General features: G+C 42.5%; 1 protein-coding gene across 3 annotated transcripts in view; it reads left to right on the plus strand.

The window, feature by feature from the left end:
- Positions 1-4,609: 4,609 nt before the first annotated feature.
- Positions 4,610-17,109, plus strand: part of QSER1 (glutamine and serine rich 1) — an 84,223-nt gene continuing 71,723 nt past the window's right edge. For 2 of the 3 annotated variants that reach the window (XM_045484889.1, XM_045484890.1), the window contains exon 1: positions 4,610-5,116. In XM_045484889.1, coding sequence (XP_045340845.1) covers positions 4,926-5,116 — 191 coding nt within the window. In that variant the 5' untranslated portion in view covers positions 4,610-4,925. Of the gene's footprint in view, positions 5,117-6,780; positions 6,956-17,109 lie in introns of those variants that run through there. The other variant, XM_045484891.1, reaches the window with a different exon arrangement.

The following is a 17,109-nucleotide window of genomic DNA, read 5'->3' on the forward strand; positions in this document are numbered from 1 at the left end:
CAAGGGCCAAATCTTTCTTTACAACGTACAGGGTTTGGACAAACTGGACCTGCTTAGTTAATCCTTTACTACACAAATCCGTTGAATAAGAATCCATGAGTCTGTACTGAAATAGATAAGGAAAATTCCTTCCTGTAGAAGAATGATCACCTATTATAGAACAAATGATGGAGTTAGAAAAATTACTATTTGGTAAACATAATAATAGTTGCTTCAAGAAAGAATCACTAGTGGGTGTAGCAGTGAGTTGATTGGTGACCCCCTAAAAGATGTGTCCATGTCCCAATCTTCAGAACATGTGAATGTGACCTTATTTGATAGAAGGGTCTTTGCAGATGTAATTAACTTAAGATCTCATCTTGAGATGAGATCATCCTGGATTACCCAAGTGGGCCCTAAATCCAATGACAAGTGCTCTTATAAAAGACATAAGAGAAGGGGTACCTGGATGGCTTAGTCAGAAGAGTGACTCTTGAGAAAAAAAGAAAAAGAAGAGCAAATCTTGATCTCCAGGTCATGAGTTCAAGCCCCATGTTTTAGTAGAGATTACTAAAAATTAATTAAAACAAAACCCCCAAAATGTAAGAAAAGACACATATACAGAGGAGAAGGCCTTGTAAAGACTGAGACAGAGATTGGAGTGCCATGGCCACAACCCAAGGAATGCCACCAGAAGCGGGAAGAGGAAGAGATGAATTCTTCCCTAGAGCCTTCAGACGGTGCACACAGCCCTGCAGACATCGTCATTTCAGACGTCAGAATTGTGAGACAGTAAATTTCTGTTGTTTTAAGCCAGTTAGTTTGTGATAATTTGTTGCAGCAGCCACAGAAACTAATAAGGAAGCTAAAACCAGTGGTAAAAGAAGAATGCCTCAGGAATTCATGTAGTCTTAAAGTGCCCACAAGATACGTATTAATTATAAATTTTTTGTTTATTTTTTGAGAGGGAGAGACAGTGCAAGTGGGGGAGAGGCAGAGAGAAAGGGAGACACAGAATCTGAAGCAGGCTCCAGGCTCTGAGCTGTCAGCACAGAGCCCCACGTGGGGCTTGAACTCACAAACCATGAGATCATGACCTGAGCCGAAGTCAGATGCTTAACCAACTGAGCCACCCAGGTGCTCTGATACGTATTAATTATAAAGGAAAATATGGTAACTCTTCAGTGGAGAAACCTGGCAGGACCAAGCTTATGGAGTTTTGGAGTCAAACAAACATAGGTGGCCTGAAGCTTCACTTGCACCATCATCAATTTGTAACTTAACTTCATTAGCCCTCAATTTCCTGTAAAATGGAGGTGATAAAAACCAATACCCACATCTTAAGGATATTTTGAGGATTAAGTATAATAATCTATGTAAAGCCCATAGCACAGGACCTAGCAAATACATATTCAATATTTACTGGTTTTTCTTTTTTTTAAAAGATTTTAGTTGTAAGTACTCTACACGCAACATGGGGCTTGAATTCACAACCCGAAGATCAAGGGTGGTACAGTCCAACAACTGGGTAAGCCAGGTGCCCCTATTTATTGGTTATTTTGATGAGAATAGCTATCATCTACAGAATGAGGTTAAAATTTCCTGTAATCTATTCAAAGAGATAAGAGATACACTCAATGAAAGACTTCATGATCAGGCCATACCTGTATCTTTCCAGGTCATACTTAAATTGTTCTTCATCCCCAGACCTCCTGGTCTTCTACCATTCAACCTTCCTTTTTCTAGACTCCTGATCAGCTAAGCCATTCATCAGAGCCTGAGTCCATCCACATCCATAGCTCAGACCATTTCTTTATACATACAAAATTGATGATCAAGTATGCTTCTTGAAGTTCTGCTCACTGAGAGGAATGTGCCTTATCACTGTCTTTCAGTGACACCTCTGAGTGAGGCTGTGGCTTCCAAAGAAGCAGGCTCTTCTGACTCCATTGCTAGCTCCCCGATGGATACGACAGGCAATGGAGAGAAGTCAAAGATGACTGATAGAGTTAAGCCTCATAGACAGAGAAAGTAATAGTGGGACTTACTGTATTTCTGATGTTTTAATTTCTGATGCTGACCTAAGGGACTAGAATTAGGGTTGTCCTGGCAAAGATGGGGCTTATGCCAGAAAAGAAAGGAAAAATGAAAAACTAAGCCCCCTCCATCATCAATCCATTTCCCACTCCCGATATACATGGTAAAACCACAAACTTTACCTCCTTGGATCTTTCCAGTTAACAGCTGGTCTGTTTGTAACATTAAAATATATTAACTCATTGACTGCATTTCCAGTCAGGCAAGCCCAAATTCTGCCTTTCCCAACAAACTAATAAACAAGGCTGCCTCAGTAGAGATGGAGTTCCACTGTTCTCTCCTCCATCTGATTGCCTCCATCACCGTAAAGCAAGTGGCTGAACACTGGGCCCCCGTTTCCTCAACAACAAAATAAGGGTGATGAACTACCCAGTCTAACTCCAATCTCCCTACAAGTTGAAATACTTTGTGATTTTTCTAATGGGAGGGAGGAAAGCTGGAAATGTGAGGACACCGTTCATGATATATTCTGAGGCATTAATAACTCCTAGACAATAAACTCAGAAGGAAGTGAAGATGGAGGTGAGGAAGAGGAAAGACTCCTTCTGAAGTGTAAGATTTCAATTCCTCTTGCCACCAAACTGCCTTTGATTGCATTGATTTTCAAAACTTGCCCCCAATTTTAGAATTGCGATAGAAATAGCGGGCAAAGGAACATCATATATGATGTCAGAGGAATATTATTTTTAAAATACTCACCAAAAAGTTCCCTTAATTTATTTTCTGATTTATGTGACATAAATAAACTACATAATGGTGTGAGGGACTATAAAGGTTTTATTACCACTTGTTTGGTATTGCGTGCATATCTGAGTACCAGTTGTGGGTATCTCAAACTAAGTGCCATAAAACATTTACAGCATGCCACTCCACTTCCTACACTTTCCGTGAAGACAAAACTTGAGTGCTCACAAAATACTTATAAATGTAATAGTTAGTAGTGAGAACTTTCTTCTTTTATTTAGATTACAGATTTCCAGTCTGTAGCAAGAAAAATAAATGTGGTAAGGAAGATTTATGTTACTTCTCGGCAGGATCTCAGATTATCTGGCAAATTCCTTCCCCAAGGAAAACTACTTTTCAAAGAAACCCTCAGTAAATGCATACTGGAATTAACATAAAATTGGCAAGATCACTTGTGTCTAGGCGTTGGAATTCATTTGTAAATAACGACTGCTCACTTCCTTGCTTCCCCACCCGGGGACCAGACTCCCAAGCATTACAGGTGCCGAAAGACTTACAAAAAGGAAGGAATAGGAACAAAAGGATGTTGGCGCCAGGAGGAAAACAGAATCTCCCAGAACAAAAATAATCTCAGAAGGAATAGCAGATTCAGTATCAGGTATTACCGAAATTTAAACTGGCTCTTAAAATGGTGAACAGATAGTTTTATTAACTAGGTCTTCTATTATGCCTGTCTGTTTAAACTTTTAAGCTTATCTTGAGGGGCAGATTTCGGTGCTAAGCACGTAATAGTTATTAAACTAATATTGACTTTTTTAATGGGTGATGGTCAATAAATATAAATTTTACTGTTTAACTTTTACTTTATGCCTTAAGGACCAAACGATGATTTCTATGATCCCTAAAGTTCACTACTCGTGAGTTATAGAAGAAACACAGCTCTGATATAAACACAGATCTTCAAATAATAATTAAATTAACCCCTGCCAAACAGCGTGGTCAGATAGGAAATGTTTGGGTAGAGTCTTGCTGAAGTCCCAAGACTCAAAACAAAAAACTCCAACACAAGGTGTGCACAGTGAGTTTAAATATATTGTAATTAAAGTCATCCAGATGGTAGTTGGATCAATCAATGAAGAGGCAGTATTTACCTTGGGATAGAAGATTCTGAAATCCAGAATGAGAAAATCCCTAAGGTGGGGGTGGGGACAGTTAATAGGAGCCCCTGGGAAAGGTCTTTTCAACGAGGATTGGAAAATAATACGTTTTAATTTGAATCTCTTTGAATATAAATCTCCCTAACAACAGGAAAAGGGTCCTCTAGCCCAGCAAGCTTTGTGCAGGAAGGGAGTAAACGGAACTGTAAAACAGCCCGCTCAGCTGTTTCTGGTTTGGGACTGGGAGCAGAGAAAGAAATCGCGATGTGGGAACTGAGTATTTGAGACACTGAAAATAACTCGAAGGGTCAAATAACGAACTCCAGGCAAAGCGTTGACAAGCCTCCCCCTTTGTAGCACCTACGCTGGGTTTCCGCTCAATTTCCCCTCCCTCGCGCTAGAACTGCAGGCGCGGCCCCTTCCCACGCGGGACGCGGCGAGCGTGGACAGCTCCCCTTGGAGCAGCCGAGGGCGGGAAGTCCGCGGCCCGTTGGCTACCGCTGGCGGGCAGCCCTCTGGGTCCCCGAAGCCGGCTGGGCCGGCAGGCCTCGAGCCTTCTCCGCCCCGGCTGGCCTGAGAGAGGCAGCCGGTGGCGGCAGAGGCCTCGCGGGCCGCCCGTCTGGCCCGCGAGCGGCGAGCGCGGGGCGCCGAGGGGAGGCGGGGCGAGGCCGTGGGGCGGAGGGGGGCGGGAGGTGCATCCTGGGAAATCCACCAACATGGGGCGAAGCGGCCACCGCCGCCGCCGTGAGTCCCGGCCGCGGATGCCGCTGCTTCCCTGACGCCCAGCTGGGGCCTCGCCGCGCGCCGCGGCCTGGGTTCCCCCGGCAGAGACCGGCTAGCGCGCCCTCCGCCCGTCCTCCCGCCGGGGCCATGTGAGGGGGCAGCTCCCTCCGCCGCCGCCTCCTCCTCCTCTTCCTCCCCCCGCCCCCTCCCTCCCCTCCCGCCCCCCTCACACTGGGCCCTAGAGGAGCCCCCACTGCTGCCCGCCCTCCCTACGCAACCCCCACGATGGACAGGAACTACGCGACCTCCGGCTTCGCGGACCCGCCGCCGCCGCCCGCGCCCCCCGCCGCCCCCGCCACCGCCAGCGCCGCCGCACCACCCCCCGCCCCCGCCTGGGCCTACGAACCCCGAGCCGCGGCCGCCGCCGCCGCCAGCAGCAGCTGCAGCAGCGGCAGCAGCCCCAGCCTCAAGGCCAGGTAGGGAGGGTGGGCGGCGGGGTCGTCGTGGGCCAGGAAAGGCCGGGGATGCGTTTGGGGCCTTCGCTCCTGTGCAGCGCCGCCCAGGGGTCCGGGCCGGGCGGAGAGCCTTCCACTCTTCTCCTAGCCCATGCCCGCGTCGGGAGAGGCTGCTGATGACTCCTATGAGGTGGTCTTGGGGTGGGTGGGGGCGCCCAGTGCAGGATTCGCGCCCGGGGCTGCTCGGGGACTATGAGTAAAAGGGAGGGCTGGGCGGGAGTCGTGGGTCTCCGTCACCTCGCGGGTCTTGGGCTCTCTCACATGGTGAAGTTTGGGTTCGTGCCTGAACTCGGCGATCAGGGAGACCCCGGACTGGCTCCGGGGGGCCGAGGGGGGCTCTGAGGAGTTCCGGGCAGTGACATTCCATTGTATTGGAATGGACAATGTGGTTGGGGACCCCGGCAATGTGAGGGTGGGGGAGGCGCGAGAGGAAGAGGCGTCGAGCTGTGTCTCTGACATTGGGAGACCCGGGAGGGCTGGATTGCGGGAGAACCCCTGGGGTGTGGGGGCCCGGGAGAGGGCCTGGAGGGGCGCGAAAGCTGCGAAGGGGCTGGGTGACATATGTTTGCGGTGGTGGCCAAGACTAAGCTATTTCTCTTCCACGCGTTCAAAGTTACTGTTGGGTTTCCTCCCCTTTTAACAACAGCAGGAAGTAAGGGATCTTTTTTGCCTTCTGTATCTTGGGGAGACTAAGAGTTGGGAAGAAATTGGAGCGGGGGGTCAGCGAAGGCCATAAAGGTTGAAGAACAGAAGCATGCTTCTCCATCTCGGCTTCTGAAACCCCGGTTCATTATGTAGAGTGGGGTTCGGTTCAAGAGTTCATCTTTGCTCCATCATGACCAAGAGAATCTAAAATGTTGACTCTTACTAGATATTTAAGCTCGCGGGAAATGTGTAGTAGTGCCACACTTTGAAATGGTCCATTTGAATGATAACTGGAAGGCGTGGTCTGCTTTGGACGATTCGGGAGCGGGGTGTTTTAAAGCCACCTCTGCCGAACAATGCAGAATCTGGTAGGTGCAGCTTCTGATTACAAGGACCAGGGAATCCTGGGTTGCTAATGACTTCATCCTCAGCTACCAACAGGAAGCTTCGTGGCTTTATGATCTCATCAGATTTCTTCACTATTGTCACAACAGAAGTGAACTTTTTTTTACTTTATATATTACACTGTTCTAGATTATCTTCTTTGTTTTTATCAAAGTTCCACGTTCGTGATTTGGAAAATAATGTGTGAAGAGTAGCTGGTCTTTTGTCTTAAATACTACCTCGGGATGATTCTGAGAGAATGAGAAAAATTTGGTTCAAGAAAAGGGAAATAAGCTTTCTTAGAAAATTTTAGGTCCTTTGTTTAAAAGAGCTGGGATTTAAAAAATAATAATGTGATGTGCCAATTTGGAGCTAAATAATTGAAACTTTTCAGAAATAGTCATAACTTTGTATTATATACAATTAAGACATTTCAAGGAGTTTTATGAAAAATGTTTGGCACTTTTCCCATTGATTTTTTTTGATGCTAATTCTACTATCGTTTTTCAAGTGGCTTTTGGATTGAGTACGATAATTTACAAATTAAAATTACTTTCTCTTCAGTAAACAGTAATGATAGGTATTTGTGTATCATTTTTTATGTTTTAAATTAAAGGTATTAGGTAAATGGAACAATTTCTACCTAGTTATTTCTGTTATTTCTTTTAGCAGAATACTTCTGAGGCAAGAAACTAAAATCTACTTGTCATATTTTCCAAATGTTATTTATCACAGTAACAAAGAATGACTTCCCAAACACATTTGCAAACAGTAAGTAGATTCATTTGGGACACGTAATCTAAAAGAGATTTATTTTCTGTTTTTTGGAAGTTATTGATTCTTAAATGCTAAGCACCCCCCCCTTTAAAAATATGTATTTTGGGGGTGGAGTCAACTAAATTTTAGCATAGAACATGCAGGTTTTCCCCCTCCCCCACCAACTTGCTTTGTTAACATCTTGTGTTAGGATCAGGCCATCTGTACAGGGCTACGCACACTTCTTAATTGTACCTCATTTTATTCTTCAAATTGTGCAATGTCCTCTTTCATTTCAGTTATATAGAAAATACTGAATCTGAAATATGGCCTGTAAGTCTTTAGCTATTCTGCATTTTTAGAAGCCTATTCATATTTTTATAACATTTTTAAAAGCTTTTTCATAATTCATATATCAGTTGAATGTTTTTGTTCCCCTTTGCGGCAGTTTCTTCTTGAAGGTGCAAATGAGTACTAGTGTAATGATATATGGATACTTATCCATAAAGAATTAGTCTGTCACCTTGTTTCCAGTAACCTATTCAGAAGTGAACAGATGGTAATGACATTCAGTTGTTACTGACATGGGATCTAACATCCTACTTTGTCTTTGCTTGGTCCTGAGATGGAACATTTTCATCAGTTGATGGGAAAGAGCGTGGTAAACAATTTTTCATTACTTTGAAATAATACTTTTTTGGTATAACAGCTCCATCAGATACGAGGTATTTCTCTTGTTTTACAATTAAAAAATAAAGAGCTAATGGGAAACTCCAACCCTTTATCTTAGGGTGTATAGAGGGTTTTCTGAATATTTCTGAATATATCTGAAATACGTGCTAAGTAAATGGGAAATTCAGGAATAAAAATTGGTCCTATAAATCTCCATTTTTTTTGGTGTGTTCTTCGTTAGTTTTAGGGACTGAATGACTATATCTTTGCCTATCACCATGCATTTGGAAATACTTTTGTGGGGCTGTCTTAAATACCTATGTATACCTTTTGGAAATAAGATGATCATCAGGAAGCTGCATACCTGCTGCTTTTTCTCTACCTGTTATTTATATCATGTACAGAACATCAAGAGGCTGTTTCCATCATAGTGATGATAGATATGTTTGTATTTGAATATGTACCAGAAAGTGACTAAATAAAAATGCTTTGTTTAAAGTAGGTTTATATCTGTTTTTGTAATTTTGTCACTTGAAACAGTCTATTTTTTTTGCCACCAGTTTTTAAAATTTCCTGATACATAAGTTCTTTCTAATCGTATAGAATGTGTAATGAGTAGGGATAAGTACCCCTCCAAAAACCAGAAAAATAATTAGCTTCTCTAAAACTGGTCAGTTATCTTGAGGACTTTTTGGGTAAGTTTTAAATCTAGAGTTTCTCTCTAGGCTTTTGGGAAAAGACCTTGTAAGATCACAATTTATGAGTAGAGACAATCCCAAATTAGTGAAGGGTTATTTCAAACAAACTTTTGTTATTCACAAAGTATTTTCTCATAGAGACCATGTTGTAAATAATAATAGATATATTTACTGAGCTAATTTGTGCTAGTTACTGTTTTAAGTGATGCATATGTGCATGCATACACAAAACACACACACAAACATGCTTAATCTTAATCCTCTGAGGTAGGTATTATTTTTACCTTTTATGAATGAGGAAACTAAGGCATAGAGGCATTAAGTATAACTAAGTCAAAGTATAATTAAGTGTAATATATTTATAGCCACCTAGTAAATAGGGGAGCTGGGATTTAAACCTGGGCATTGTGGATCTGGAGCCTGCATGTTTAATTACTATATTGGACTACTTCATGGTAAGATAGTCTAATAATGTAATCTGCCTATATTATGGGTTAAATGAGCTTTTATAGCTGGCCTAGAAACCTACCATCATTAGTATTCTTATTTCAGTGTTCATGTCACTGTTGACCTTTTTTTCCCAAGGGAAATGTGCTTTTTTTTTTTTATTCTTTTAAATGTTTATTTTTGAGAGAGACAGAGTGTGAGCAAGGGAGGGGCAGAGAGAGAGAAGGAGACACAGAATCTGAAGCAGGCTCCAGGCTCTGAGCTGTCAGTACAAAGCAATGCGGATCTTGAACCTATGGACCGTGAGATCATGACCTGAGCCGCAGTCAGTCGCCCATCTGACTGAGCCACCCAGGCGCCCTGAAACATGCTTTCTTTTACTTTCATAGCACTGTACTTTGCTGGTTTTCCTCTTACCTTTCTAACCCACTGCTTTTCCCTGTTCTTCATTAATTCTTCCTCTTCTGATCTCTACGTGTCGCTTGCGCAGGACTTTGAACTGATACAATTTCTTGTGCTTTCTCCTGAGGATAATTACATCCATGCTATGACTTTTGTTTTTTTAAGTTTATTTATTTATTTTTGAGAGAGAGAGAGAAAATGAGCTGGGGAGGGTTAGAGAGAATCCAAAGCAGGCCCACACTGTCAGTGCAGAGCCCGATGTAGGGCTCAACCCCACAAACCGTGAGATCTTGACCTGAGCTAAAACCAAGAGTCAGGTGCTTGACTGACTTAGCCACCCAGGTGCTCCATGCCTATGACTTTAAATACCATCTCTGGAGATGCCTATGTATATGTCTAAGGCACAAACCTGTTCTGATCACCTAATCACATAACCAGCTACCTCTCTGAGCTTTTACTTGGGTATATAAGGACCATTTAGTGATGAACTCCTGCTGTCCCCACCTATTTCACGTCTGCTTCTCTAATGAGGCCTGTCTCAGGAAGTCACACTTTTGTCCATATCGTTACCCAGGTCAACCTGGGAGTTGTGTGTGCTTAGTCACCAATCCCTCCTGCTTTTTTTTTAATCTCTTAAATATATCTTGAAATTGTCTACTTCTTTCTACTCCTTTCCCTTCTACTGCTCCACCCTGATCCAAGCCACCATTATTTTTCACAATAACTGCAGTCTCCTCCAAACTAAACAATCTTGAACCTTTTCTTCCTTCAGTTAACTCTTAGAGAATTCAGACTGATTTTTTTTTTAAACATAAATTTGCTAGTTTGATTATGTTGCCCCTTTGCTTTATAAAACCTTTCCATGGTTACTCCTGCATCTTAGGATCAAGTTTTTAAAATTTATAAAAACAATATATATGGCCCTGCATTTACTGGTCCATTTTAAATTCCTTGGGCCATTCTAAATTCCTTCCTACCTTAAAACTTTCATACATGCTGTTACTTCCACTTAGACAACTCACTCTTTCCCTCCCTCTTTACCTGACTTCTTAAGGTATTTATGTCAGAGACTCACTGCCTTCCAACCTCTGTCCCATGTTGTTTTGTGCAATGGTATATATGTTTTCACACTGTATTTTAGTGTACTTTAATATAATTCTTAGAAATATCATATACTTACATGCTATTTATGTAATAGATACCTTCCTCTTTAGAATGGAAGTTCTTTGAGGGACAGTTTTGTGTACTGCTATATATCTAGTACTTACTCTAGTGTCTGGCATATAGGTGGTGCTTAATACATATTTATGACACAAAAGCCTGAACTCTTGAGTTAGTTTGGGAATTGGAAGCCCTTTCCTTCCTGCTGCAGCTTCTACTCCTTGACCCTGTAGTAGGAACCAAGACAAAGGGCTTAGGACATTTGTGATTATCATTGGTTAGAAGTGAGGATGTGGGCTGCTGCTTGTTTTCTACATTTCCTTGCTATGCTCTCTGGAACAATGAATACTAAACTGTATCTAGCAAAACTTAGTCCAAGTTTGTTTTCCATTCATTAAACAAATATTTGAGTGCCCAAAGTACGCGAGACACTATTGCTTTATCCCAGGTATTATATATTTCTTCAGTGAAAACTTGAGAAATCATTCATTTGTGTATTCATTAAAATGTATTGAGCATCTTTGAGTTTCTGTTACTGAGCTAAGTTCTATAGGCTACCAAAAAAAAAAAAAAAAAAAAAAAATGAAAAAGACACTGCTTTGCCTTTCAAAGAACTTGTGATCCAAAGAGGAAACAGGATAATATCACTTGCTGCCTCTCTGCTTGGTTTCTAAATGTTGAAGTGCCCAGGGACTTGGAGTTCCAGACTTTTTCCTTCTCTCCTCACTTATCCTGGGTGAAGTTGCCATACACATCATTTAACTTTCAAATTTATATTTCTATATTCATATCTAGTTACAACGGTGCCTCCGCACCATCTCCACTTGGGTATTGAGTAGGTATTTCAAACATACTATATCCAAAACATGGTTATCACCCTAAGCCCTACTCGTCCTCCTTTAACCTTCCCAACCTCAGTAAGTAAGATCACTTGCTTAGTAGTGCTGGCCCAAAAGACTGGAGCCACCTGTGATTCATTTCTTTCCGCCCATATTCATCCCCTCGGTAAATCCTGTTGGTTTGATCTCCATATCCATAATTTCCCACAGGACTATGCAGTCCCTCCTATTGCTTTCCTTGTTTCCACTTTAGCCTTCTAGAGTTTATTAAACATGCAACAGCCAGTTAACATTGCAAAATACAAATCAGGTAATGTTGTGACCCTGCTTAAAACCTTCCATTGTTACTCAGAGGAAAATCCAACATCTTTATCATGGCCTACAAGGCCCTGTGTGATCTGAGCCTCAGCTAATTCTCCAACCTCATTATTCTACTCCCCCTACCATCCTTCAGCCATGCTGGCTTTATGTCTGTTCCTGAAACATGTTAAGATTATTTGTGCCCTAGGAATTTTGCGCTGGCTGTTCTCTTTATCTGGTATTCTTTTCACAGGTCTTCCGCTTTGTTGCTTCTTCTGGACACCCAGGTCTTCACCCAGGCCTCATAAAGGCCTTCTCTGCACTATCTAAAGTAACCTCTCATCATTGCATCATATCATAGAGTTTTGTTTTCTTCATAGCATTATCACTGTCTGAAGTAGTTTTGTAGAATTATATGTATTGTTACTACCCTTTCCTCATCCCACTAACTACCACTAATAGAATGTATATTCCATGAGGACAGAGATCTTGTCTGTCTTGTTCACCTCTATAGAAGGCAGCTTGGAGTAGTGGTTGATAGCATAAACTCTGAAGTCAGAATTTTTGGGATTCTATTTTGACTCCACTTGCACTATGATCTTAAATAAGTTTCTTAATCTCTCTGTGCCTGAGTTCCTTGTATAAAATGAGCATTTTTGAAAAAATTTTTTAATGTTTATTTCTTTTTGCGAGAGTGAGAGAGAGAGCATGAGCGAGCATGAGCAGGGGAGGGGCAGAGAAAGAGGGAGACACAGAACGTGGCAGGCTCCAGGCTCTGAGCTGTCAGCACAGACACCGGCATGAGGCTCAAACCCACAAACTACAAGATCATGACCTGAGCCGAAGTCAGATGCTTAACCAACTGAACCACCCAGGTACCCCAAAATGAGCATACTTTCCAGAGTTCTTGAAAATTAAATGAAATAACTCAGAAAAGTATTTAGAATGGCATCCACATTCTGAACTATATAGAATATTAGTTTAAAAAAAAATTTTTTTTTTAATGTTTATTTTTGAGAGAGAGACAGAGCGCAAGTTAGGAAGGGGCAGAGAGAGAGGGAGACAGAGAATGTGAAACAGAGATCATGACCTGAGTTGAAGTCGGACGCTTAACCGACTGAGCCACCCAGGCACCCTTAGAATATTAGCTTTATTGTCAGCACTTAGGACAATGTCTGGCAGGCACGTTATAAGTGTCTACTAAACATTCAGCAAATGAATTGAAGCCCTGTAGTACTAAGCAGAATATTTGTTTCTTTTTAAGTGTTACCAAAATGCTTTGGGAACTTAGAAGGAAAAATTATATAAAGTTCAAGGGGATCATGGAAGCCTTGTCAGGTATATTACATACATCTGACCTGAATTATTGTTAATGTTGCGTGAATAGAATAAGGGATGAGCATGAAGTGGGGGTGCCTGGGTGGCTCAGTCAGTTAAGTGTCTGACTTCAGCTCAGGTAATGATCTCACTGCTGATGGGTTTGAGCCCTGCGTCAGGCTCTGTGCTGATAGCATCAAGCCTGGAGCCTGCTTCAGATTCTGTGTCTCCCTCACTCTCTGCCCCTTACCTGCTCATTCTCTCCCCCCCACCTCTCTCAAATATAAACATAAACATTAAAGAAAAAAAATTTTAAAAAGGAGGAAATGGAATCAGACCAGTTAAGGACTGATCCTTAAACTGACATAGGATCACTTACGGTCAAAGCAGTTCTGGGCCCAGTGTAGAGTTATGGGAGAAAGACTATACAAAGGTGTGTTTCATTGGGGAGGTCAGCAGAGTAACACTCTACCACAGTGTATTAGTGCTAGACTTGGACAGCTTTGATGACAGACTATGGAGTATAGTCTATACATCTCAATAGGAAGCTTTGAAAGGTTTTTGAGAAGGATGATGATGATATGAGCAAATAAGTGTTGTAATATTATTTTCTCAGTTAAGTACATAATGCATTAGAATTGGCAGAGGTAGGGACACCTGGCTGACTCAGTCAGTTGCGCATCCAACTCTTGATATCAGCTCAGGTCCAGGGTTGTGGGATGGAGCCCCGTGTTGGGCTCTGTGCCAAGCATGGAGCCTACTTGGGATTCTCTCTTTCCCTCTGCCCTCTCCCCAACTCGCTCTCTCTCTAAAATAATTTTTTAAAAATTGGCATAGGTATAATACAGATACCAAATGAGAGGCAATTCATCAGTCCAGACAAGAGGGAGGTTGTACTAGTCAAGGTTCTCCAGAGAAATATATGATTTGTAATGGATGTGGATGGAGTATATGTATGTATATATGATAATTGTGGTATCTATCTGTGTATGATTTATTATGAGGAATAGTCTCACACGATTATGGAGGCTGAAAAGCTCCATGCTCTATTCTTTGCAGTCTGGAGACAAAGAAGGCCTGTTGTGTAATTCAGTCTGAGTCCTAAGGCTTGAGAACGAGGGGAGCCCATGACATAAATCCCAGTGTGAGGACTGGAGAAAATGAGATGTCCCAACTCACACAGTGAGGCAGGAAACAGGGGGCAGTTTATTTCTGGGGAAAAAGAGGCAGAAACATGCTTAATCTGGGTACCCAGTGGCCAGTGAAGGTGACCTTGTCATCTTTACACCTGTAGGCATCTATTTAATCTGTACTTAATCTCCAAATAAAGATAACAATAAGATCATAATTTTTTCTAGCAGGATACAACTATCCTGTGTACAACTGAAAACCTGCCAGTCCCTTCCCCAGGAGAGCAGATTAAGTCCTTGAGTGATGTTTATTCTTCTCCTTGATATCCTATAACTTAAATACTGTGATGTAAAATTAATAATACTTAAGTACTGTGATAGAAAATCAGTACATCTTATGTCACATGATAAGGAAATAAGAGAAAAGAAAACAAATATACATGGACACAAAAACATAAGCAAAATAAGGAGGAAATACTCATGACAATTATAGTCCTGTTTCTTTAGCTGGTTATATACTCATAGCTAGTATTATAACTACCTCTTCCACTACCCATTCTGTTTGCCTTCAGCAAGTATCTCAGCTGTCTGTGGTTCTTTACCTGGTCGGGTGACCCAACCTTCATTTCTAAAGGGCCTGTAACCATTATGGTCCTGTTTGGACTTAGTTGTTTTAGTTTTCCGTTGACTTTAATCACAGGGCATGGTAATACTTGAGCATCACCTTAAGGGACTTCCTGTATTCCACACATACTCATCATTGCTTGCATTGCAGAGTATTTCAATTTCCCCTTGGTGCAGTAGGAATTCCTTTTTTTGTCTGTTGATTCAGAGGCATGAGAAGCCCAAAGTGGCCGAGTGGCAGTCTTAACTTCCAGTCCAGTAGAATCATTGTTGGGTCTCCTAATGAAGCATTTTTCCTGCTGGATCTTAGACCTCCAGGCCAGCAGAGCATAAAGTCACTGAAACAGGGAATTTCACTTAATGGTTCACTAAGGATGTTAATGAGTGGTGACATTCCCATTCTCTCCCTTGATTCCTAAGCCCATGAAAACAATACTAGGCAACAGGATGATGATTCAGAACATATACAGAGTTCTAGAGAACCTTGCCCCAGTCCTCAAGGTGCCACAGTCCTAGTTGGTGCTTAAATAATCTTCAAGAGGCCATTCCACCATTCCATCAAGCCAGCTGCTTCAGGATGATGGGATACATGGTAAAACCAGTGAATTCCATAAGAATGGGCCCACTGTTGCACTTCTTTTGCTGTGAAGTGAATTCCTTCATCAGAAGGAATTCTGTGTTGGAATACCATAATGGTGGATCAGGCATTGGCATTCCATAAGTCCACAGATGATAGTTGTGGCAGAAATCCACATCCAGAGTAAGTATCTATTCAAGCAACAACAAAGTGTTGCCCCTTCCATAATGGAAGCTGTTCAGTGTAATCAACCTGTCACCAGTAGCTGATCACCCTGCGGAATGGTACCATATCAAGGGCTCAGTGTTGTTATCTGTTGCTGGCAGATTGGGCACTCAGCAGTGGCCATAACCATGTCAGTCTTAACATGTGGAAGTGCATGTTGCTGACCCCATGCATAACATCCGTCCCTGCCACCATGGCCACTTTGTTCATTAGCTCAGAGTGGCTGGTGGTGAATGTTCTCTGATATCCACAGACCAGGTCATTCTATCCACTTAATGATTAAAATCCTCCTCTGTTAAGGTCACCTTTTGGTAAACATTCACACAGAAAACAAATCTTCGATTTTTTTGCCCATTCAGGTGTGTATCCATATACTTTCTTTGTCAGCAATTTTCCAGTTATGTTCCTTTCAAGTCCCAGGCCATCCAGCCGAACCATTGGCTGCAGTACCCGAATCAATATATAATTGCTTTTCTGGCCATTTCTCTTTTCAAGGAAAATGGACATCCGGGTACTCTGCTTGATGTTCTGCCTACCAGGAAGATTTCCCTTTACCACTGTTCTTCAGTGATATCCCAGAAAGGGACTGTAGTGCCGCAGCTGTCTCCTTTAGCTAGTGCTTACGTATCTTACAGATAGGTAAACCAGGCCTAAGTCTTTTCTTCCTCTTTCAATGGATTGTAAGGGTATAGGCTGGGAGAGAGAAGGCAGAGTAACAGGAATGGGGACCATGGGGATTTCGGCCACTTCTTTTCTTTTTTTTTTTTTCTTTTTTTTTTTTTTAAGGTTTTATTTTTAAGTAATCTCTATACCCAAGGTGGGGCTTGAACCTACAACCCTGAGATCAAGAGTCACATGCTCTGCTGACTGAGCCAGCCAGGTGCCCCTGGGCTACTTTTTTTTTTTTTTTTTTTTTGGGTAATATTTATTTTTGAGAGAGAGAGAGCGCGCGAGAGCGTGCACGCGCACAAGTGGGGGAGGGGCAGAGAGAGAGGGAGACAGATTCCGAAGCAGGCTCCAGGCTCTGAGCTGTCAGCACAGAGCCTGACACAGGGCTCGAAGTCACAGACCGTGAGATCATGACCTGAGCTGAAGTTGGATGCTTAACTGACTGAGCCACCCAAGCGCCCCCTTGGACCACTTCTTTTTTTTTTTTTTTTTTAATGTTTTTGTTTATTTTTGTTTATTTTTTTTAATTTACTATTTTTTTAATTTTTTTTAACATTTATTTATTTTTGAGAGAGAGAGAGAGACAGAGCATGAACGGGGGAGGGTCAGAGAGAGGGAGACACAGAATCTGAAACAGGCTCCAGGCTCTGAGCTGTCAGCACAGAGCTTGGCGAGGGGCTTGAACTCACTGATCGCAAGATCATGACCTGAACTGAAGTCGGCCGCTTAACCGACTGAGCCACCCAGGCGCCCCTGTTTTTGTTTATTTTTGAAAGAGAGAGTGCAAGTGGAAGAGGGGCAGAGAGAGAGGGAGATACAGAATCCAAAGCAGGCTCCAGGCTCCAGGCTGTCAGCACAGAGGCCCATGTGGGGCTCGAACTCACGAACTGCAAGATCATGACCCTAGCTGGAGTTGAACGCCCAACTGACTAAGCCACCCAGGCGCCCCTCCCTTGGACCACTTTTTAATGTAACTTTTCCCTTCAGGGCCTACTTGGGCCTGATAGGCTATGTACTGTGTCCATTTGATGATAGAGTATTGCTGTGCATATCCATCTTTATGGCTTGGCGGATCAGATAACACCCAGTTTATGATAGGTATCTTGGG

The sequence above is a fragment of the Leopardus geoffroyi genome, chromosome D1, assembly GCF_018350155.1.
Source record: "Leopardus geoffroyi isolate Oge1 chromosome D1, O.geoffroyi_Oge1_pat1.0, whole genome shotgun sequence".
Lineage (NCBI taxonomy): Eukaryota > Metazoa > Chordata > Mammalia > Carnivora > Felidae > Leopardus > Leopardus geoffroyi.